The 25379-nt window shown below is 33.9% G+C and overlaps 1 protein-coding gene across 1 annotated transcript in view; it reads right to left on the minus strand.

Moving 5' to 3' along the window:
- Positions 1 to 25379, minus strand: part of LOC150105699 (97 kDa heat shock protein-like) — a 207079-nt gene that overhangs the window by 166498 nt on the left and 15202 nt on the right. Inside the window, exons 2-4 of the mRNA XM_090395021.1 lie at positions 16923 to 17121; positions 10190 to 10312; positions 8229 to 8328 (exon numbers count right to left, since the gene is read on the minus strand). Of these exons, the coding sequence (XP_090251147.1) occupies positions 8229 to 8328; positions 10190 to 10312; positions 16923 to 17121 (422 nt within the window). The remainder of the gene's footprint in view (positions 1 to 8228; positions 8329 to 10189; positions 10313 to 16922; positions 17122 to 25379) is intronic.

The raw sequence follows: 25379 nt of genomic DNA on the forward strand, positions 1-25379 counted from the left end.
GTAGACAAGCTCATAAGGTGGTTTGGTTATACATAGCTTTTAATTTTTTAGGAAATAACATTTACTAGAATATTAATTATAATAAACTTTAATACCTTCTTATATTTCGGCAATGTCACATTCATCATCAGGAACCACAAAATACACCGATATGTGCACGCAGGCACTAACACTGGGCAAATGAGACTGAAGAAAGGCAACAGAAGTCAGGTCTAGAATCCTAAACAGAGCCACTAGTGGGCTAAGTTGGGATGCTTGGCTGTTGGGCTAACGATCTTAAAATGTATGTTTCCCAAATTTGGAAAGTTTTTCAGATCTGAAGCAGACTCAAGGAATAGTCTTTCATAGTTGTATTTGCTGCGACGTAGTAGAGTGGCTTTCTTCCAGCGTATCCTGTGGTAAGTGTCCAAAGCATAGTCAGCAAGTTGGGAGTGGCTGGCTGTATTGGTGGAACTGAATGTAGTTCTTGTGTTCAGATATCTTGATATTGGCTGTTCTCCCTGTTTGGTCATAGGATAGTTTGCAACTGCAAAGGACCTTGTATGCTGCTGCTAGGTCTAGGAGATGTGGCTGGTCTTTAGTGAAGCAGGTAAGAGATGCCAATTTCCTATGTGGTCTGTAACTGGTTGTAAGGTCATATTATCTTAGGATTTTTGTTAATTTTTCAGAAGTGATCCAGATACGTGGAATCATTATAGATTTTGAGTAATCTCTGCTTTGAAGGGGAAGGAGGGTTGTGGTTTTAATATTTTTTGGGAGGTTGTAGCCATTGGCTAAAAAAAGTGTTAAGGATATGGTCAAGTTCAGTAGTTAGGGCACTGTTATCCAAACTGATGAATTTTACCCTGTTACATAGTTTTTATAATCTCATATTGTTGCGATGGGGGAGAGCGACTGCTGGTGAATGTATCTACTTCTATGTGTAGGTTTTCTGTAGATGGAGAATGCCAAGGATCCATCAAGATAGCATGTAATTGTAACCAGTACCTAGGAATAGGAGACTATTGTTTTCCTTGAAATTTGTTTGAGGAAAAGATGTTTTCCTCAGCCATAGCCAAGTTAGCCAGTCTTGGGCGTGGACAGCAGGGTTTTCCCCCCAGTTTATTCTGTGGTTTTTCATCCCGCAAACAGGCAAACTGGCCTTGAGAACTCAACACTACAGGCCATAGGATACACCAGGGCATAAGGCTGACCACCTTATCCTGTAAAAACAGAGTGAGGTCCGATGATCAATGAACCCTCGACACCGCAAAGTAAAAGAGGGTATAAGGAAGATGATGATGATGATTGTTTTCCTTTTCGAAGGTTAACTGGATCCTGGAGTGTTGATTGTTTAGGTGTGTTAAGAAATTGTAGTGTGTGTGTGTGTGTGTGTGTGTGTGTGTGTGTGTGTGTGTGTGTGTGTTGTGTGTATCCAGGCCATGCAGCCAAATAGAGAGCACATCATCCATGTAGCATAGCCAGACAGCAGATTTATGTGGGGCAGAGGTTAAGGCTTCTTTCTTCAAAGGTCTCCATAAAGAAATTGGCCAGGAATGGAGAGAGTGGAGAACCCATGGCTGTCCCCCTCTGTTTATAGAATTTTCCTTGACAAACCACACCAATCCTGGCCAAATTTTCCTTGCCTCCACCAAAGACCAGTCACATTCACCAGACCTACCAGGAGTATACTAGGTCCTCACAGTTGCAAACTGTCCTACTACACCCACACAGGCAGGACAGCCAATATCAGGATATCTGAACACAATAACTATATTTGGTTCCACCAATACAGCCACTCAGGCCTTGTTGACTATGCTTTGGACACTCACCACAGGATACGCTGGAAGAAGGCCAGTCTATTAGATCGCAGAAAATACAATTATGAAAGACTATTCCTCGAGTCTGCTTCAGACTCGAACTTTCCAAACCTCAACAAATTTGGGAAGCATACATTTTAAGATCGTTAGCCCAATGGCCAAGACATTCCAATTTAGCCCACTAGGTGGCTACTTTAGGATTCTAGGCCAGACTACTGTTGCCTTTCTTCAGCCTCATTTGCCCAGTGTTAGTGCCTTCATGTACATATCAGTGTTTTTTTGCGATTTCTGATGATGGCAATGTAACATTGCTGAAATACAGGAAGATAAAGTTTTTTTTAATTAATATTCTAGAATAAGTTATTTCTTGAAAAATTAAAAGCTTTAATATGAACAACACTAATATCTACATAATATAATGGGTAGTCAGCAGTAACTTATCTTACAGATATCAATTAACAATCATTAGCACTACACTCTTTAGTACTTAAGTACATAAGTTTACACAAATCAAACCTTAAACAATGTTCAAATTCCCATTAGCAGCAGCTTAGATAAGTTAACTTCTCAGCCCAAAGTCCTACTTTGATAAGGGTTTATAACTCAACTTTGAGTTCACAACACATATCAATATACTTTAAGAAATAAGCATTAAAGTTTCTATCAAACTACAGCAGGGATAAGGAATGAAAATTTAGTGGTAATTTCTACTCATGAATAAACTGACTCCTCCTCCTTCCCCTAAAGATTTTGATTGCAGGTACTGTACTCCCACAGATGCGAGACCCTTCGACACTTCTGTGCATGTCAGAAGGAGAATCCATTCTGATAATAGGGTAATCAGTCCGTATTGTGGGATGAGTTGTTTATTATTACATGTTTACAAATATTGTAGTTTATAGAGTGGTAACTATTTTGCTTGTATAACAGTTGGAAAATTTCACATATAAAGCACATGATTTCGCATGTTGGTGACCAATTCATACATCTCCTTATTTCTTTCTCCCCTTCAACATGAATTGACTCTTCTTGGCGTCGAGCCAACTGAGGTTCTCGTATTTGTGGTCGGACAGTAAGCTAAATAATATCTAGTTTCTACTCCAAACACTACAATTCTCGCTGGAGCTTAAGTGTTTCCATAGCAACTCAGTTATCATTCATCAGCATGCTACTGATGAATGCTCCAACAAATATCTATTATCCCTCTGAGTCTGCTGATGAGATACTTTTAAAATGAAGTTACTTCCTTCTGTATGGACACTGGAGACCTCCACTGTTTTGCAGACTTAGAAGTTTCTACAAACGAGTCCTGTCTCTTGTTCCTTGAATCTTAACTCACTGAATCAGACAACCTTTCTTTTGTCACCTGGTGAGTATTTATATGTTTTAGTTCTGCTAATGCACATGTGCAACATCACAAGTGTGGTTGTAATTTACATAATGGCACGTATGAGTTATGTTACTTTGTTGCCTAATTTTTCACATTTGTACAATAAGTTGTAGCAAATGAGATATGCAGCAGACAGTTCAGTATCTGCTTAACATAAAAGATAGTGAAGTGGGTGGGAAACATCATGGAATGAACTTATCATATAATCTGAAAGAAACTCAACTCAGTTTCATTAGGATGGTCCATGAAAACCAAGTGATTCTAACTTTATATTTTCTTCTTCTCTTCAAGGATTAGTCATTTGCCTGTTCTGGCTTCACTGGTCTTCCTCTTTCTCTCTTTCCTTTTGGTTGCAATAATCAAATTATAATAAAGATAGAAACACAAAAATCTGAATCACAGAACATAAATGCAGGTGTCTGACAAGGATGTAGTCTATCGCCACTCCTCTTTAATATCTACATTAACAATATTATAAGAGAGTGGAGAGAAACAACCACTTTTACCTTTCACATAAATGATTACACTAACATCGATAATACAATTTTATTCGCTGATGATCAGGTTCTAATTGAAGATAATGAAGATTCATTATCTACAAATAATGAATATAATACAGAAAGCAGCCTTTTCATTAAAAGAAATAGCAAAAACATAATATGGAAATCTCCACTTCCAAAACCAAAGTCATGGCATTTAAAGGCCGAGATGCAATTAAAAGCAAAATCTGCATCAACGATGATATTATACAACAGGTTAATACATTCAAATATCTGGGCTTTATTATGAAAAAGAGAAAGACATGCAATATAAAATAACCAATTATATACGAATAACAAAACTATCAATCAGGTATTCAATCCAAATTTAATAAGCAAGATAAACAAGAATAAGAATCCACAATTCAATAGCAAGACCAATCTTAATATATGGTTCAGAAGCCTGGACTCAAGCAGATAGAAAAAGACTGATAAGCTCTAAAATGAGATTCATGCGCAAAACAGCTGGATATAATAGAGTAGACTTCAAAAGAAATAGCAATATCTTAAAGGAACTTGAGGTGATATCTGTTTTAGAGTGAGATGGAGACAACATACAGAAAGCATGAGTGAAAGAAGGGAGAAGGAATAGAGGATGGCCTTTGAAAAGATGAGAAGAGACCATAACAGGCCACTAGGCCTATTACTGGAAAGGAAGAAGAAGAGTTATCTTCATTCATGCAAAAATTTATAAGAAAATCACATAAACCTATTCCTTACTCTGGACAAATTATGAACATTCATCAAAATTTCTGGGCAATCAACAATTTTTGAAATATCCGACTTTGAATATAGGACTCTTTAATGCTCCATTACCACTATGGAAGGAGTCTCGTGAATTAAACTAAGACCAGTTATCATTTCCAATAAATAAATTTTATAAGCAAAATCAATGCATTTCATTTAGTTCAATATTAACCTCACACATGTACAGTAAGCACAATATATATAATAAACAATATTAAAAAAAATTGTGCTTTTTCTCACAGTATAATTTCATTAACAAAAGAAACCAGTAATTATAAGCACCAAAATTGAAATTGGCACAATCCAATTAAACATTGTTACATCTATACATGTTATTCTTCTCACACCTTGCACAATTGTAATATAGTACTGTCCTAAGCTTATTTTCACAGCTCACAATATGAATTAGCCTAGTGTAATTAAATACCTGAACATTTTACATAAATGAAAATGCTTTTCATACTGTTCTATTATTTAACAACTACAATTATCTTGCAAAGAACAGTCAAAAACTGGATCATGTGGCACTGCAAAAAAAAGAATCTGGCTCTATGCTACCTACCTTCTTTTTGGTGAATTTTATTGATTTTCTTTCCTATTAAATTATTGTTTATGGATAATTTATATAAATTCACTCTTCATTATGAACAATAAAAGAAGGAAAACGCAAAATGAATTGTTGTGAGCTGTGTTGTGGCATATATTTTAAACTCATGAAGTATACCTATACCTTGGGTGAGTGAAATTTTTATGAACAGACTGAGTTCTTTTTCTGGAGCCCTGTTTATTAGTAAAGGTAAACAAATAGTGAAAAATCTAAATAAATATACAAAATTTGAATATGGATTAGTTTTATATTATAGACTATCGAGCGAGTAAAAACTTTGACCCAAAGAACCATTAGTACTCACGTACAAAAATGGTAGATAAAACTGAATGTGCAAGTTCAGAGTAAGTTTGCAACTGAGTATTCCAGATGATTTATGCAACCATGAACTCAAAGAGAATAAGAAAAAACTAAGAGAAACTGAGGAAATAAAAGTTGGTTTTCTTCCCCCAAAAATCTGGATCATATGCCAAATGCTGGCCTGGTTGGCCGACCAGTTAGCCTGTTCCACAACAAGCAGGCTGTGGATTCGAATCCTGTTGTAGGCATGTCGTGACTGTCCTTAGGTGGGGATGAATTTCATTGTCCAGTGTGAGACCACCGCCCTACTTATTGGAAGCTTGAAGTTTCATGTTTGCCCTCTAGAGCAGGGTTTCGCAAACTGTGTTCTGCAGAAGGCAAATAAGTGTTCCGTGAGAAATTCTCCTGGAATTTGTCAATTTAGTTTTCTAAGCATTTTTCATGAATAAATATTTTATAGTGGAAATATTCTGAGGAGAATAATATTCGTGAATATGTCGAAAAGCTCAGACCCAGAATGCCTAATAACATCTGTGTAACAAATGTTAGTGACCAAGCCGTGTATTTTTAAATGTGGAAGTATTCATGAATTATCGTTAATTTTCACACATCGATAGCGGTATTCCCTTTCAACATTTGGGAAAGGGAATACCGCTGTTTATGACCGGTCATAAAAATTGCCTGCAAGTGGATTATAACAATGGGCGGTGTATCCTCTGTTCTCAAAACTGAATGACATCTGTGTAGCAAATTTCAGTGACCAAGCGGCATATTTTTAAACATGGAAATATTCATTAATTATCATCAATTTTCACACATCGAAATCTTTTAACAATCGGTAAAGAGAATACCGTTGTTTATGACTGATCATAAAAATTGCCTGCAAGCCAATTACAACAATGGGTGACGTATCCTATATTCTCAAAAACTGAAAGAAATAACATCTGTGTTGCAAAAGTTAGTGACCAATCAGCAAGGAAGTATAAAGAAAATTTTTCCATTAAAATTGAAGATCAATGCAGTTTGTATCTGGTTCTCAAATCTAGTAATACTGAATACTTTCAGTATTCAGTATTACTAGATTTCAGTATTACTATTTCTTCGCAAGTTCGTATTGTAAAGTGAAAGTTTCGAAACCGAAGTGCCGTGATTTTTTAAAAGTAATAGGCCTGCAGATTTAAATTTTAATATGAATAAAAGACAAGGGACTTTGTTTAATTTTGGTATTAAGAAATCTCTTATTGAAGGTGTTTGTGATGCAACAGATAGTGAGTCATCCACCACCAGCCTACAAAGCTATCTCCAGAATGTACAAAAGGAGGGGAAAACTACCAGCACACAGGAGAAAAAGTCTGCATTCACTCGTAAGTACTTATAATATTATAAATTTTTAGTGATCAGAATGGGATATATCAATGAAAATCAGCACAAATTAATTTAATGATGTTTAATTAATAATTAATAATAAAAAATCAGCTATACATTACATTATTAAATAACCAAGGTGTTCCCTGAAAATTTCAGGAATTGTGAAGTGTTCTGTCGTCGGATAAGTTTGGGAAATGCTGCTCTAGAGCATGGTTTCTGAACTAAATAAAAAAAAATTAACAAAAAAAAAAAATATATATATATATATAATTGATAGAAATAGAGGAAAAAAAATTCTATCCCCTATCCCCATGGCACAAAATGCACTACAGGTTTGCAAATAACCTTTCATAGATGCGACATAAAAGGGTCTGTGATGACCAGATGTGGTGAAGATGGCAATTTAAATGAATAAGTTTAGATGAAATAAGAAAAAAAAAAAATTTGTTGAAATATTCAACTAGCAGTATACAAGGTGGTATCTAGTTTTAATTCATGGATGTAGACAGCAAAACACCAACAAAAATAGAGAAAAAACATTTAAAAATTCTATTGTTTGGTATGTTACAGTTAAACGGATAACAATATGACCCAAGTTATGAGGCTAACTACTACCTTCATTTTTTAATATGCTACACAATGTGCTTTATATCCCCTATCCCTTAATATTTCTAAGTAGAGAGCTTGTCTTTTTATTGGGAAAAAAAGGGAACACAGCTTCAGATATGAATTTCCATTCAGTATTAGAATGAATTTTTGTCTCAATTCAAAAACCTGTGATATATTCAAAAATATGACCTACACATTTATCACATGCACAGTAAATTTTTTAAATTACTTCCGTTTATGCTTCAGTTGAAAAAGGCTCTAAAAAAATATTCCTCCCATCTTAGACATGCTTGAACCCAAATAATTTTTACCAAATTTGTCACTGTTGTACAAAAAGATCCTTTAATTTTTGATGAGTATGATAACTGCTTGATCAGGAACAACTGTTATTGGAAGAAAATTCACACATTCTTGGGGATAATTTTTGCTATATGAAGTGAAATTGAATATTAGGTGACTTAAATAAAACTTAAATTAATTTTGCAAAAACAGTACTTGAATAACACCAAAAGATAAGTCACTTGTTAGACCTGCGTATGCAAGATGTACATATGCAGGTCTCTAGAAAGTTTCCTAATTTTAAGATATGTACATTATCAAAACATAGTACATGAAATTCTGTACTACATTTTGATAAAATATATGTATGCATCTTAAAATTAAGATTTTAAAGCTAGTTTAATGTTTAAAAACAGCAAAAAAGTTATAAGGGGAAAAAAAAAAAATTTATCAATCTGCTATGAGTTACATACAAATGCAGACTTAATTTCTTGGATTGAATTTGAATACAAAAACAGAAGCGATGATTAGTAATATTTTAAATTCCTATAAGTATTACAGTATATTATTAATATAACCCAAAAACTTACCAGCTGTTGTTTCATTTAATAATCGAAGGACATTAAATCCAGCAATTTCTGATGCATCAAGCATGGCTCTTCTTTCTGCATCAGTAAAAAATGCTGGTACCTAAACAAAATAAAAGTAATTAATTACAACAGATATAATTATCTCAGAAGAAAATATGGTTTAAGGGGGAAAATATTAAGCAGTATTACATGAAAGCTGTTTAATATATTGAATACGATACTGAATGAATTCTTTATTTAAGAAAATAAGATTAGAAGTTCCAGATTTGAAAAACCTGATACGAACAATAAGTTATTTTCAATCAAAATATATAAAAATCATTGAATAAAACTATTTAATTTTAATGGAATATTTTTATTTTAAACACTTATTCAAAGTATATACATATGTATCTTTCTTAAAGAAAATAGTGTGTCACTAATAAAATGGAAATTCGAAAATGCTAAAATACATCGTGCATATTAGTTTAATTATTATTAGTTACATTTTGTTCGCTATCACTTTCTGACAGTAGCCGCATTCTTTTGTGAGAGACTGGAATAAAACCACTTCCATCACTTGAAACACTTTGGCCTTCCTGTTCATACTGCAATGGTAAAACATTTTCTTCAGTAAAAGGAACTAAATTAGCATTAATTTCCAATAATTCTGAAGGTTGATTTTTTTACCATGAACTCTGTAATTAATTGGGATCCTGTTTTGACCTTTGTATAATTCTTCATATCGCACCATACATGACTTCAGTTCATGTTTAAACTATTCAGCTCGTTCAGTATTTGGATCATGTGTAAGAAAATGACTGCAATACACTAGTCATTTGAAGCCCTTCTTTAATTAATCCTGCAGTGAGTGGAATCTCTTCATCATCATCACTTTTTTCTTTTTCATCGAGATTCTCAAGGACAGCTTCTATTATTTCGTCATCACTAACAGCCTTGTCAACCATCAAATCCTTCTAAGCCAACTGCATGTGCTAATCTGATGATATTAGGATATTCAGTTGCATGCAAAGATACAAGGTTTTACTTTTTCACACATTCTGGCCAAAAGCTTTCCAGCATGCATTTAAAGATGATGGTTTCAATTCTGATAACACCAACTTAGCAAGTTTGATGCAATCCACAATAGAAAATTTCTTCCACACATCAATAACTGTCAGTAAATTGTCCTTTTCTAATTTATCCAAAATGTATTGGAATGTTCTTCTTATGTAGTAAGTTTTGAAGGTAGCGATCACACCCTGGTCTAGTGGTTGTTTTAGGCGGCAGAAAACAAAATTACACATTCAGGTGTTCTAAAACAGGATGGCCAAGCGCATTGTCTATAATCTTTAAAGTCCAGATTTTTTTCCATCAAATAGCATTGACCTCTAGAACAAAACAATGATGGAACCATTCATTAGAAATTTCTTTTATAACCCAACCCTTTTTTGTTTGCCTTCCAGTGCACCGGTAATGTGTTAAAATGCACATCTTTCATTGCCTGTGGCCTTAGGGATCGGTTAATGAGTAATGGTTTTAATGTACAATCTCCTGAAGAAAATAATATCAGGAGCAGAAAATTAAGGCAAAGAAGGTAGTTAGAACATGTCCCTGATGTGGAACAAAGCATCTGCCAGTTGACACTAGTGCCTCACTCTTTCGCTCACCTCCAGGACGTTATTCTGCCTAGTTGGTCTGGAATATCTCAGGACACCTGTGGTCTGGTGGAGTCAATGCCAAGACAGATGCAAGTAGTTATCTTGCCCAAAGGAAGCTCAGCAAGCTACTAGGTGAGGGGGCATAATATTTTGTCTCACAAACATGTATTAACTTATGCTTTACCATTTGAAGAAATGTGATTATGAGCACCTTGAGATCTTGTTGCAATACTAATAAATATACCAGATTTCTCTGCAGCTTGGTTGTATTATTACTGTTTGCACTTTATGCAAAAGAAAAAATAAATCTTAAATACTTACTGATATCACACAATCATGAGCTTTCATCTTGAGCGCAGCTTCTGCTATTTCTTTTAATTTAGACATCATCATAGCCATTACCTGTTGCACTGTAAATACAGAATCCTCCCCTAAATACTTTACCTATTTCAAAAAATAAATAATATAAATAAATAAAGCAATAAAAGCAATTAAGACAAAAATCTTCAAATATCTGAGATACACTATAAAGAACTAATAGCAGTTTGCAAGTTGTGAAATAGAAGCTGAAAGGGAACATAGTAATATTCCCATTCATGATTGTCCAACCTCTTATGAATGGAAATTGCAGATTGTACTCTAAAAATATATATAAGAGAGAAGACTGTTTTACAAGATAGTAAAAGAAGGCACAAAGAAAATACTGTTCACCAAGTCAGAAATGAACTATGATGGTGTGTCAAAGAGCACCCTGATACTAACAAATTTAATAAGAATGGTGAATAACTCATTTCTATTCTGATGAACAGCAAACATGGAAATATTTATAATAATACACAAGCAGTAGAAACTAAGTCTGAGTTAAAAAAGTGAACTCATAAGAGTCAAGTCAGTAATAAACCTCACTGACTTCTGTACTGAGCCAAGAATTTTTAAGGAGCTCTTTGGGGGGGGGGGGGGGGATCAACCATTCCTACAGAAGGGTTGATACTCTCTTTACCCAATTCAACAGCTATTGAATTGGGGAAGAAACATGGATGAAATGTGGGTTAATTTCATGCAACAACTTCATTAAACACAATTAAAAAAAAAAAAGTTTTGGATAGTTGATACTCTCTCCAAAAACACAGTGAATCCTGTCATTATCCAAGCAAATGACAGTGATTCAGACAAAGATGACATTTGCCAACTGACTGGTCAAAAACAGCCCTTAGCAGGGCTGCCATATTTTGCTAAAAGAAATCCTTAACCATGCTGCAAATAAAATAAATAAGATCAAAAATAATTATATACGAAATTTAAAACAAAATATTGACATTTGAAAAAGAAAAGTAATAAAAATAAAATTAACATTGAATAAAATAAATTGATAGAAAAATAAAATTAACAAAAATGAAATATAGAAAATTTTTCTTGTAAATGTCAAATTTGAAGACTGCAAATTGCAAAAAAAAGCCGTTTTCATCAGAACATCTGTTAAATATGAGTAGGCAGTGGGAAAGAGAGCTCGGAGGGATATGCAACCCCTTCCTTGTGGTGAGCAGGCTGCAATTTTAAAGTGGAAAACAGAGCACAGTTTGAAGTCTTCTGGTGTCTTTCTAGAAAAACCAAAGGGGACAGTTGATGTTTTGTCCAGAAGAGAACATTTACTAAGTGCAAGAAGTGAAATAGTCAAGAGTATTTTTAATACAATACAGTAGAATTTTTTTAGTGTAAAAGAGGTTGAAGAAGAGTTGGAAAGAGGGGAAAAAAAGAAAAGAAAAAAGACACTAAAAGCTTTGGCAAAGGACAAAGCAGAAGTGGCATTTAGAACATGATGCTAATTTTTGCACTTGGTTCTTTCAAACTCAGTTTGGATATGTTGATAATCTCTGAACTATTTCAAATATTGGTATAAAACAGAACAGGAAGATGGAGAGTTAAATTAAAGCAATTTTTTTATGTGACTTCACCACCATCCCCTCCTTACACACCCATGAAAGGCTGTGAACCTATATAGCACAATAGTACTGCAGATGAGCTAAGAATCTTTTTTTTATTGTATTTTTATTTATTTTTACATAATCCTAATATCCTGCTCTAAAGATAAAACATGGAATTTTTCAATCCACTTTATGTCTCCAAATAAGTGAGGTACTGATCTCATATTAGTACAATGAAATTCACCTTCCACCTAACAACAAATTAAAGATGTCAAGAAATTATATTTTTGGTTTAATCTTTTATCCAAGTGTAATTACTTCAGGCACAAACTTTGTTTGCTTACACTTGGATAAAGGATTAAACCAAGAACATAATTTCTTGGCATCTTTAATTTATAGTATAACCAAGTGGAAAAAGTTCCAACATCTAAGGATATTGGAAGTTTTGCCAATCCTTCGACCAACCAGGCTGGCAAATGCAATATGCTTGATTCCTGAAGTACAGCCTTGGCACACTTCTTGGAAAACCAAGGGTTTAGTAATGGACAAGAATTTAAAGTAGAATAATAGTTTATTACCAATAAGAATTGTTTTCATGATGTGAGAAATGCAAACATTTGGATCAGAAGAATGAATTAGAGTCCAACTGATAGCTAGAAGAAAGGAAATCGAAGATCATCTCACTTTGTATTACTAATGCCAGACATGTAGGTGAGAGCAGCATTGATGAAAGCAAATCTATACCAAGATTGTGATTTGAATTATCTGCAGCACAAACATCCATAATATACTTAGCTCAGCTCACTAGTGAGGAAGGTTAATGTTTAGAGAATGGTTAGGGTTACCTAGTATTCTTGTGGACATGTGGAAAATTGGCAAGATTGTCTTGGATCAGTGCAGATGAAGAAGGAAAAATAATTGTGAATATCAAAGAAAATGACTATCAAGAAAGTTTAACCTGTAGAAAAATTATGATTTTTAAAGAAAGGAAATGGAAAAATTTCAAAATGGGTAACAGCATCAGGAGACCAGAGACATCTGATGAAATAATAAGGCATCGATTTTTAGATCAAGACCATACGGGAAAAAACTGTTAGATACACTGACACAGAGCATCAAAAAAGTATAAACATATATACAAATGTTTCAGTAACTCGGAAAAGACTGGTGATTGAAGCTACAAGGTGAGTAAAATTAGTAAAACAAGATTAGTGAAATAGCTGGAGACCAACAAGGGTACCCACGATGACAGCCAGACATTGCAAACAGCACCTTGCATAGGCCAAGGAACGTCAGCAAGACTACTCTCAATAGATAGAAGGTTGTCTGGAGTGATCAGTACTATTTTCTGCTGCACCAAGCTGATGACTGGGTTCACATCTGGCATATACAGCATGAAGCCCTATCCCCTAGTTACATAGCTGGGATTCAACAGGCCTGTGGAAGTGGTGTTATGGTCTGGGGAGCTTTTTCCTAGCACGCCTTGGTCTATTGGTTATTACCCCATAAACACTGAATGGTGAATGCTGCAGGGATTTGTTAACCCAACCATCTCCAGCTATATCTACAGAAGGCCTACGTCTACCACAACCACTGTGCCATCTTTCAAACAGGACAATGCACCTTGTCATCAGGCTCATGCAACTACTGATTGATTGGAGGAACATGACAAATTCACCACATTGCCTTGGCCTCAAACTCCCCTTACTTTAGCCCAATTGAACATGTATGGGATATGTTAGAACAGGATGGGAGAACTGCTGATCCTCCTCCTCCATGGAATGAGAGTGAACTGACAGAGCTGCTGCAGCTGACATGGGTCGAGTTACTCGTGGAGGATGTTCGACACTTTGTGGAATCTGTTCCTAGGCATCTGTAAGCCATGACTGTGCACAGTCATGGCTTGCAGATGGAACACCCACCAATGCATCATTAGGTGAGTGTTCCTAATGCAAAGCTAAATCAGTGTAAAATGGGCCATACTGAAGAACTCAATGACTTTTGATGTGGCACTATAATAAGATGCTATCTTTGTAACAACTCGGTTTGGGAAATTTCTGCCCTGCTGCAGATATCCTAAGCAACTGGGAGTGATGTTATTGTAAAGTAGAACTGTCTAGGAGCAACAATAGCACAACTGTGTGGTGATAGGCCACCCAAAATCATCAAGTGCTGAAGCACATGCTGTGAAAAAAATAAGTCCTCAGCTGAAACACTAGCTAACAAGTTCTGAAATGCCTCTGCAACACAACTGTTGATTGGGAGTGCAAGAACATGGGTTTCCATGGTCGCACAGCTGAATACAAGTCTAACAGCAGCAAGGACAATACCAAGAATTGGTTGGAGTAGTGTAAAACTTGCTGCTATTGGAGCAGCAGAAATGCATTCTCTGGAGTGATGAATCATGCCTCAATATATAGCAATCCAAGGGAAAAGTCTGAGTTTAGCAGATGCTAGGAAAACACAATCTGCCTGAATGTGCTGTGCCAAGTGTGAATTTTGATGGAGGAGGCACCATTGTCTAAGAGTGTTTGTGGTTTGATTTTTTATCCCTATTTCCACTGATGGATAATCTAAACACTGCATTTTATAATTACATTCTAGACAATTCTGTGCTTTGAACTTTATGGCAACTCTATGGTTTGATGAGATGGGTGCTGAAGAAGTTGACTGGCCTACACAGAGCCCTGATCTAAATCCTAATGAACACATGTGAAATGAACTGGAACGCCAATTTTTTAATCATTATTTTCTTTTTCTTTTTTTTTATGTGGTTCCGACCCATGAAAGGTGATTGGTAAACCTGTAATACATTTGTACTACAAGTTTACCAATAACTAAGTATTTTTCTCCCCATTTTTATCAATTTTATATTTCTGTAATTATTTTATTATTATTATTATTTTTTTTTTATCAGGTCCAAAAACCCTGCTCTAGAGACCAAAAGTGGAACTTTTCAAGCTACTTCAGGCCTCCTATAAGCAGGGCAGTGGTCTCACACTAAGCAATGAAATTCATCTCCCATCTAAAAGACAATCACAAACATCCATACACATGGCAGGATTCAAACTCACAACCTGTTAATTGAAGAGCAGGTACGCAAACCGCTCGGTCAACCAAACCAGCAAAACTTTCATCCCTGGTGAGAGTAAGGCAACATTGCTCTACATTACTAACCACCTTCAGTAATGTTCTTCTGGAAGAAGAGAAGAGAATTACTGAAGTGACATGCTAAAAATCTAGGGTAGTCTTCCCAAAAGACTGAAGCAGCAAAGGACCAACTCCATATTACCCTTTCATATTCAAGAGAGATAGGATTAGCAGGGGGTCTGGATATTTTTCATCAGTGCACGAGTTAAGCAAATATTGAGACAAATTTGGTATTACAAACAATAAAAATTTTAAAATATACTAAAATATGAAAATAGATAGGGAAACTATTCTCAGTAACAAACATATACAACAGATGCCTTATGGTAACTATAATGAACTATAATGAAGTAAATAGTACAATACAAGTATACATACACTCTCCCTCTCTCAAGCTCAACTATAAGTAGTAGTATTAAATTTTGTTGAAATTTTAGCCATAAAAGTTTGAACCTGGATAGATAAAATAAATATGATAATTCTCTTATTCTTAAAAATTAATTTTACTTCAATAATTAAAAAAATGAAGTCTTCACACTTCCATATAAAAAAAAAAAGAAAACATCCTGAGTTAACTTGAACAAACTTAAGACCCAAAAGGATAGATAATTCACATTTAATCTGAGCCCAAAATATTATTATTATTATTATGTGACACCTCCAGGGAGTCCAAAGCCTCATCGAGGGAGAGTGTGCCAACAGCATCGAACGATTGATTCCCTTACAGCTACTAACCATGCTCAAACTTGCTTAACTTTTGCTGAGCCATTAGTAGCAGAGGCTCTACCAATCGACCAACCTTTGCTGCCAGCTATTTAATCCAATGATAACAATGGCAACCATAATAAATAAATAGTAGAATAGAAGTATATGTACACATTTCTTTCTCTCTCAGCTATGAGTAGTATTAAATTTGATATAGTCTTAAACATAGATCTCTCTTAAACTGCATCTCCATTCCTAATAAAATAAAAGTTGAAAGAAAGAGTTTCTTTAACTCTTCAGCAGAAACAGTTTTTTTTTTTTAAATTATTTTAAAAATGACAATAATTTGTACTTTTTTCACAATATATTTTGCACTAATAAAAGAAATTGGTAATTAAAAAAATTTAATTTGCACATTTAATTACATAAAAATACTGTAGAACATATGTATACATATACTGATGATCTAACTGACATAAGGAAACCAGGCAGTCACAAGAAATAAGAGAAATCAGCTAAAATGGCCAAGCACAGAGAATAAGAGACAGTATCAATTTAAACATGCAAATCTTAGCTGAATTAAAAATGAAACAGCATATCAAAAACTGAAGACCACAAGTGAGAGGTTGAGAGACAAAGCAGCAGACCAAAAAACAGTGAAGACATAAGAAGAAAAAAAGTAATTCAAATATGTGCAAGCTGAGCTAATATAAACTAATGTATTAGAACAGAAGATTAAAGACTAGTAAAACAAGTGTCTGAAACAAAAACAGTAGAAAAGACTAAAAATCAAGACTGTATAATAAAAGAAATCCACTCTTCAATCAAGAGGATGCAGGTTCACATCCAACCATGGACACGGATGTTTGCAATTGTCCTTATGTGGAAGATGAATTTCATCAAGTGGCTTGAAATGTTCTATATTTGGTTTTTAGAGTAGGGTTTCTGGATTAGGTAAAAAATAAAATCCTTAACCCATCCACAATACTCATGTATCACACGTTTGCAACCTTAGAGTTGGAGTCAGGTAAGTTAGAACATGGTTAAGAAGTCAGACTTGAGACTGGATAAACATACCAATTTAAGAGAAAACTGAATATTACTGTCATAATACCTGGTAGAGATGTGAGAATAACATCATTTAAGCTAAGTAAACTTTCTATAAATAGTATGTTGAGTATTATACTAGACTGGCTTACATGCTTTAAAAAAGCAGATTAATTGCTAAAAGTCACTAATAGAACAAGAACTTTTGACTTTAAGGAACAAATACCTACCTTGATCCCAATATCTCCAGTAGGAAGCTCACAAACATCATACGGTAAATATGTTATTTCTTGTTGAACCAAAGGATCTCTAAATTTTCTTCCAATGAGCCTCTTGAAACCAAATATTGTATTCCTTAAATTTGTAATCTGCTTATTTTTAGCAGATACACCCAAGTCTCTATTTTTTTCTCCAAATGCCACATAAGTTCTAGAAAAATCAAATAAAACATGAATTAAGTCTGACAGACTATCCAAAGAAGCATGATTACAATATAACAATATAAAAAGGAAATTATCATTCAATTTTCAACAGCAATCACTTGCAAAAAAAAAAAAAAGTTGTGTACCTAAACCACATTACTTGATCCCATACTTCCAACTTTCAAGACTCCCAACAAAGAATACTTACTATGTCAATGTTTATGAAATAAACAAGTTTTTTTCATATCCATACAAAATAAGAGTATTAGATCTGCAAGATATAAATCCATAAAACATACATTGCCATTTGGTTTTTCCTCCTCCTCCAAAAATTTTGCATAAGTGAAAGACCAGAGAAAGTGGCAACTAAGTCTTTCCACATTCATTATCAGCCATATCATCAAAAATGACCAACAATTTATATATGTTAATACTGCAGGCACTATCAAAAATTGACAATGTAAGCTGGCATACCACATGAGACCAAATTGCTTAAATTAAAAATTGTAATATTTAATACTATAATTGGCACACTCAATAAAAAAAAAAAATTTCCTAAACATGAAAAAACGGCAGTAAGCACTGAGATCCAGAAAATGTGAGATACTTATATTTAAATTAGAAGCACCAATAAGTTTGATAATCTTACATTTCTGAAATGCATTAAGTACTGCAATTGGGTTAAGGATGCACCGCACTAAATTCAAAACAAAATGTTACACATACTGATGATATTTAGGGGATGAAGCAAACCTTATTAGTGAAAGAGGTATATAAAAAGATATGCTAAAGTTAATTAGGAATGTAAAGAATGGAACCATAAAATAAGTATAATAAGGCAAAATGTTGACTATAATGCTGCAAAACTCAGATGAGAAAATCAACTTATCTTTATTATCTCTAACCATGTTTTTAACTCATATGATTTCTTTGCTGTTTATTTTGACCTCAGCAGTGCATATAGTTCTATTTTAGTATTCTTCAATTGTGGAGAATATTAATATCCTGCATCATAATCCAGTAGGTTTAATTCAATCCAGCTGGCCAAGTTAGATAACTTTTCTGCACCACAGACTATGCACTCAAATTCTGCTGCAACATGGATGCTTGTGGATGTCTTTAGGTAATCACTACTCTAATCACTGGAAGATTGGTAAAATGACATTCCTGATATTGAATAGTTTCCATATTGTGGAAACCATCCCACAATATTAATGTACTATAATCTTTCATGGGTGGAATTAATTTCTATACATACCCTCAAGGGTGCACAGATATGATACTACTATGAAGTTTAAATTACTACTAATTTCCTATTAACAAATTTTCTTCCAAAGTATCATCTGTCAGGACTCAAGGCACTTCTCAGTGTATCAATCCACCTAGATCTTGGTCCTCTTCAAGATCTTTTTCCTGCCATCCTCTTGAAACAATTTGTTTTGCTATCCTTTCCTCTCCTTCTGCTTAATCCTTGAGGTTAGCTGTGCTCACACATTCCTAAATTCTAACAATTAAGTTTCTTCCCAATAGAATCACTTTTATGATTCTTCACTGATGCCATCTATGCACTCCCCTAATTTTTTCTCAGTACTCATATGTAGTCTCTAGTCTTTAAGCAAGTTTTATTAATTATCCAGAAAGATAGGTTAAAAATAAGGTAAACCGGATTGAACACACTGTCTTGCATACAGCTAGTTTAGTGTTCTGATTTTTCTCTCCTTAAATATAAATTTATTCAGATGACTCACAGCCATACTATACCAGCTTTGCTAATTCTGCTGTCTATTTCTATACATATTTAGTTTATCATCTTCACTAAAAATTGTACGTAAATATGTCTTTCTTACCTGTCCTATAAGTTCTCCATTCAAGATTCAGTTAATAATTTCAGTGTTCCCATTTTCAGTCTTTTTTTTTTTTTTACTGATGATTTTCATACTGAATTTATTACAGTTGTTATCAATTTAGTTAGGGAATACTGCACACTTCTATTGAATTTGGTTAGGAGTACATTACCTGCATAAAGTAAAGAGCCAAGTTGAATATCTCCATTTTCCACATCAAGCTTAATGTCACTTTCCATCATGAAGTGATCTATGTGGATGATGAATAACAAGTGCAGATAATTACACACCCTTACCTCATACCTGAGATAACATCAAACCATCTTCCTATATCTTCTTCAATTCTAATTGACAACTCAAATAAAGACTACCTATTACTCAATATCACATTCAAGTGCCATCTCCTATCCAAGAGGTTGACTACCATGATGTGACTCATGGTTAACTACAGGCATTACAAAATGTGGTGAGGACTACCTCTTCCACATATTGTCGTAAGTATTCATGGCTGTAAATCTGTGTGTTTGCGGGGCTGATTTGCCTGTTCTAGGGGACAAAAAAACCCAAGTTTACGGGTGAAACTCCCCCACCTCTGCATGAGACCGGCTAACTCAACCTTTATTCGAAAGAGACCAGATAAAGGTTCCTCATGTCATGGACAGGGATCAAATCCAGATCTTTCCGACCAAGGGCTTGTCTATACCAACTGAGCTACAGAGGTTCGTACTATACCATTTAAGTTATATAACTGTACATTATGAACAGCTTTTCTCTTAGTACCTTGCTGTATGCCTTTTCTAGATCTGCAAAACTGAAATGTAGATCCTTGTTATGTTTCAATGATTTCTCATCTATTTGTCTTAAAGTGAAAATTTATTGCAAATAATACATTAGGCTGAACCCAGCTTGCTATTCTTTAATTTTCCATTAGACAATTTTTCTCAAGTATGCTTGCATACATCTTACCAGGAACACTCAATAAGGAACTTCCTCTAATTCTCACACTGCTTTATTTCCCTTTTTATGGATGGGTACGATGAACGCTCTTGTCATTCGTCTTGATGAGACCTTCTGAATAATGTAGGGCAACAATGGTAAAACTTTATACCTCCATATTTTAGCATTTCTGGTTGAATATCATTACTCCACTCCAGCTGCCTTTTCACATTTGAGGGTTTTGATGTCCCCCCCCCCTTGTATCGATATGTGCTTCTGATGGCTACTTTTGAAGGTTTTCTACAACTGTTTTCATTTTCATTTAGCAATCTTTCAAGGTAATTTCTCAAAACATCTAGAATATCTATCTTCAGTTTTCGGGTCACCTTCAATTCCTTTTACAGTACACTCTCCTCCATTTCTTACCAAATTCTTCACCTGACTTTGGTTCAATTGCTTTTACACATTGCTTCACTTGTTACATTCTCTTTATTCTCTAAGAACACTTGATTGGAATCCTTGATATGCTTTCTTTTCCATGACTGCCTCTAACTCTCACGTCTGCTACGATTCCCTTCCTCTCCCCCCCCTGCAGATATCGCTATATTCTATGATGGATCAATAATGCTTTCAAAGTTTGCTATTAAGTCTCCAAGGTTTGATTCTTGTTTCTCATTTTTTCTGAAATAAAATTTGTATATTTGGTTCTACAGTTCACCTCTGAGAGGTGGTCAACATTATTCTTTTTAATAAAACTTTCTTACACTTCTCTTTTCAATACAGATATTCAATTTTATCATCATCATGCCTATCAAGGATTTAGGCATTCTAAGGCCTGTTCCAGTTTTAGAAGTCATCGTTGAATCTTTTAAGAGGATGTCCTGGTTTTCTTTTTCTTAATGGCTTGTAATTTAAGAGCTTGTTTCGGTAATCTTTCTGTTTTCATTCTATGAACGTGTTCCATCCATTTATGTTTATATTTTTTAGTTTTTTTTATTACTGATTCCTGGTTTAAATCTTTCATAATTTCTTTGTTTCTTTTGTGATCAAATAGAGTATACTTTGCAGTTTTTCTCATAAACTTCATTTCAGCTGTTATTAATCTTTGTCTTTTTGTTTTATTGTCCAGATTTCACTTCCATACAATAGGACTGGTAGGGCTTTAGTCTGGTTAGTCTATACTTTTAGTTTTTTTTGTTTTTGAACTAGGTTTGGTTTAAATATAAAATGAATTACACCTGTTATTTTTAAATATTTTGCAATTTTTAGGTTTATATCTTTTTCATATGTAATCATACAAGCTAGGTAGTTAAATGAATTCACCTGTTCTAAAATCTTGTTATCTATTACGATTTTAGTTCTTAGTGGATCTTGTCCTTTTTATAGGCCATTGTTTTTGATTTTTCTGTTGATATTATCATTCCATAATCTTTGGCTATCTCATTTAGATTTAAAATAGCTTTCTGTAAGTTATCTTCAGAATTTGTAATTATTATTTGGCCATCGGCAAAAAGGAGTGTTAAGTTCACAGTAGGAGAAAGTTTAATACCTTGATGGAAATTTTTATTCCAATTTCATTTCATTTTTGTAAATATTAAAGAGAGTTGCTGAGAGGGGTCATCCCTGTCAGACTCCTTGGTTTATCTCTCTCTCTCGTATATGACAGCTCATGATTTAATCTTATTTGTATTTGATTATTTTCATATACAGGTATCCCTTGCTTAATGTGGGATTTGATTAACGTGCCGAAATTAATTGCGGAAATCTTGATATACGAGGCAAGAGTTTTGATTAATGCACCTTTAACCCTGTGGAGCTCGCAGCTGATCTGACAGATACATGCAAAATGTTTAATATAAATATTCTTACACATATCCAGTGTATAGCTTGGGGATCATGAGTAGCTGTGCATTCATATGTTACGAGTGATATTTCGCACTGTTTTTTTGCTGTCAATTTGGTTTAACACAATGCTATGTAAAGGTTTGTGATATTTGACAGTAAATTGTATCCGAGAGATACCACGACCTCCGATGTCAGTATAGTATGGTTTAGTTTTTTTTTTTTTTTTTAATTCTTTGTTCAATAATTTCTAGATTGTAACTGAAAATAAATAAACCATTATGTATTACTGAAATAGAGAGCCAAAGGTTTATTTATCATACATGCCCTCTAGCAGATGTGCTTTACATTATGGAAAATACTAAGGAAAGTGATCTGGAGCTTACTCCACCTTTGCAAGTTGTTATGCTTGCATCTGCTGAAACTTTTATAGTTTCTATATATTCGGCACGAAACTTTTGTAGTTTCTATATTCCGGTGTGAAATAATATTAGATTCAATATCCACTTAATTCGTACCATCATGTATTATATTTACAGAGTTTTTTCTTTATGTTTTATTGCTTGTTTGCCGAGGTCTGGTGAGACATTTTGCTTGTTATCATAGAATTTATGCCGATAAGAAAAAAACTAAAACTGTTCAAACGACTCTTGATAACTTCTTTTGACAAAAAAATTTGCAGTAAATAATGTAGTGTACAGTAAATAAATAATGTACAAGTATTTATTAAACATTTACTTTGCATTTATTTTTTATCTTTCCTTACCATAAAAAACGAATTATTAATACAGTAATCGATCATGGACGAATTGTACTTTTTACCATTGATTATTAGATTTGATTAATGCGATTTTGATATATGCAGTAACATCGAGGGACACCTGTATACTTATAGCTTTTAGAATATTATTTGGTATTTGTCTTTTTTCTAGTATGTTACATAAAATGCTTCTTTTAATTTCTTTGTCAAATGCTTTCTCAAAGTTAATAAATGTAATGTGTGTTTCTAAATTGTATTCTCTTCTTTTCTCTATTATTAATTTTAGACAAAAGGCTGGGTCTATACATCATCCTTTTCTAAATCCATTCTGTACTTCTAAAATAAAGTTTTCAGAATATTTTATTAGTTTGTTTTAAAATTCTGCTATACATTTTGTAACAGGAATTTAGTATACTTATACCTCTATAATTTTTAGGGTCATCTCTACTACCTTTTTTAAAGATGGGGATCACAATTGCTTTTTTCCATTCTATTGGGGGGGGGGGGAGTTACCAGTTGAATAGATTTTATTTAAAAATAATAGGAGTCTTTCTTTGAACCTTGTTCTTGCATATTTATATAGTTATATAGGTCATATTTATATATTTATATAGTTATACCTAGCTTATCTTCTCCAGGTGATTTTCTGTTTTTTTGTTTCTTTCAGGCTGATTTCTAATTCTTCTTAAACAGGATAAAAATGAATATTTTTATCCTGTTCAAAACTAAATGGCGATCAATTCTTTACTTCAAATCCCCTGTACACATTTCTCATGAACTAGCATGATTTATGTTGACTGCTTTCAACAATAACAGTAAATAACTTGTTTACTGTGTCTTTTGTCCATGTGAATTTCTGTACATTTTTATGCTGGAACAAGATATTAACAATACCTAGTCCATCTCCCAAAACAAATTCCATAACTGGGAATAATTTCCCAGATATAGAATTTGCTGTTTAACCTCCAACAAGGATGAATTTTTCAATTTTCTTTATGCAAGATGCCTTCTCTGACTCAAAATTCCTTCATTGGTAGAACCTTCTGTGGGATCACAGACAATTAAATCTCATTGTTCAATTTCCCATTTTGATGTTTGCTCACACTTCCTGACACTCATTTATGAAGATTATTTTTGTATTCAGGTATTGAATACTATAAGGAATTAGGTACCTTCCTTTTTATAATTATTTATGGCCTGAATGTAACATCTTGTAGTTATTTAGAAAAATTACCCATTTGTTTAGGTAACATCAATCAAGTTGAACTGGTACTTCTCCAGTTTTTCTTCTAGTAATAAATCTTTTCTGTTGAATCCTCTTATGCGTGAGACAATCATGAATTCTGCTGATGGAATTCAGAGTTTCAGTTTGATTTTTCACTATTTTCTCTAGTTCCATGACAAACAGTGATTATTGGGATTCTGAGGTGTTTGGTCATGCAGAGCAGTTGAGGGAATGTAGATTAGAGTTTGGTGAATAGGAGGAAAAGAGGAGATATGATAGATATTCAAGTTAGTTAAGGAATTTTACCAGATTAATACAGATGGATTTATAAAAAGAGTGGATGGTAAGATAGGAAGAATGAGAGAGCATTCCTGGAAGTTGTATAAAGATGTAGTGTAGAAAGGATATGAGATTTTATTGCATGGAGAGTTGTTGAGTAGAACTCACTGCTGGAGTGCATTGTGAATGCAGTGAGTGTAAATAATTTCAAGGTCTAATGATAGAAATGTTGCTGATTGAGTGGGCCTCCCATCATGAGTCTACAGACTCCACGGAAGTTACTGTAATAATAATTATAAAACCAAATGTAGCTCACTAGCATATCCTTATAGAACATCATACTTTATTTTAGTTCCATTCACTTAAAAGAAAATGATTTAATTCATGGCAATGGGTTCCTAACTAGGTTTCATTACTTAATGCCTTCAAAAAAAGTATTAGTTTGTCAGATCAATGTTCCAACTAAGTATATTGAGATTTTGGCTCCTGATGCTAGATCTTCGTGGCATTCTTTAGTAATGAGAGAATAACCAAATTATTCTAACATTAACAAAACAGGCTTGCCAATTTTTCTTGCAAAGAGGAAGAAGATATAATTTCTTTTAATAACTCATAATCAAGACAAGATCAGGATCTCTCTTCTAGGAAAGATTTACTTTTGCCTTTCCTGACTAACACTGCATCAGTAGCTTCTAAAAAATGCAGCACACTCTCTCTCCTCATCAAAAAACTTCTCGTACAAAGTTAGTAGCTGGATGGACATCTCATATATCTTTAAATGTGTGGACAGACTTATGTGTTCGTCGTACATGTTGTTTATTTTTTAATGGTATATATTAGAACACAGAAAAATAAGTAAATAATTAATTTATTAACTTACTGCTGATATTTCGCTGGTGTTATAACCAGTATCTTCAGAGCACAAAAACACAGTTTGTCACAATATGCGAGACTATAACAACATCGTGTAATCAACGGACTAGTTAAACAAAATTGTAGCAGCAACACAAAGACTAGTCCTGATTTTGATGCCCTCTATATGAAAAAAAAAAAAAAAAAAAAAAAAAAAAAAAAAAAAAATCGCAGCTATCGCATGAGACTAGAGTCCTAAACAGAGAAAAAAACCGGTACTAGTTCTTTCTTAAGATGACTGTCTCCCAGATTTTAGGCAAATTTATGCAGCCATATTTGTTGAGATTTGGAGTGTGTTTCAGGGCTTCTGTTGCCTCTAAGAGACTCTTAGTCTTTGTGTTGCTGCTACAATTTTGTTTAACTAGTCCGTTGATTACACCATGTTGTTATAGTCTCACATGTTGTGACAAACTGTGTTTTTGTGCTCTGAAGATGCTGGTTATAACACCAGCGAAATATCAGCAATA

The sequence above is a fragment of the Typopeltis vanoorti genome, chromosome 6 (genome assembly GCF_054136105.1).
Source record: "Typopeltis vanoorti isolate ZY-2024b chromosome 6, IOZ_Tvanoo_1.0, whole genome shotgun sequence".
Classification (NCBI taxonomy): domain Eukaryota; kingdom Metazoa; phylum Arthropoda; class Arachnida; order Uropygi; family Thelyphonidae; genus Typopeltis; species Typopeltis vanoorti.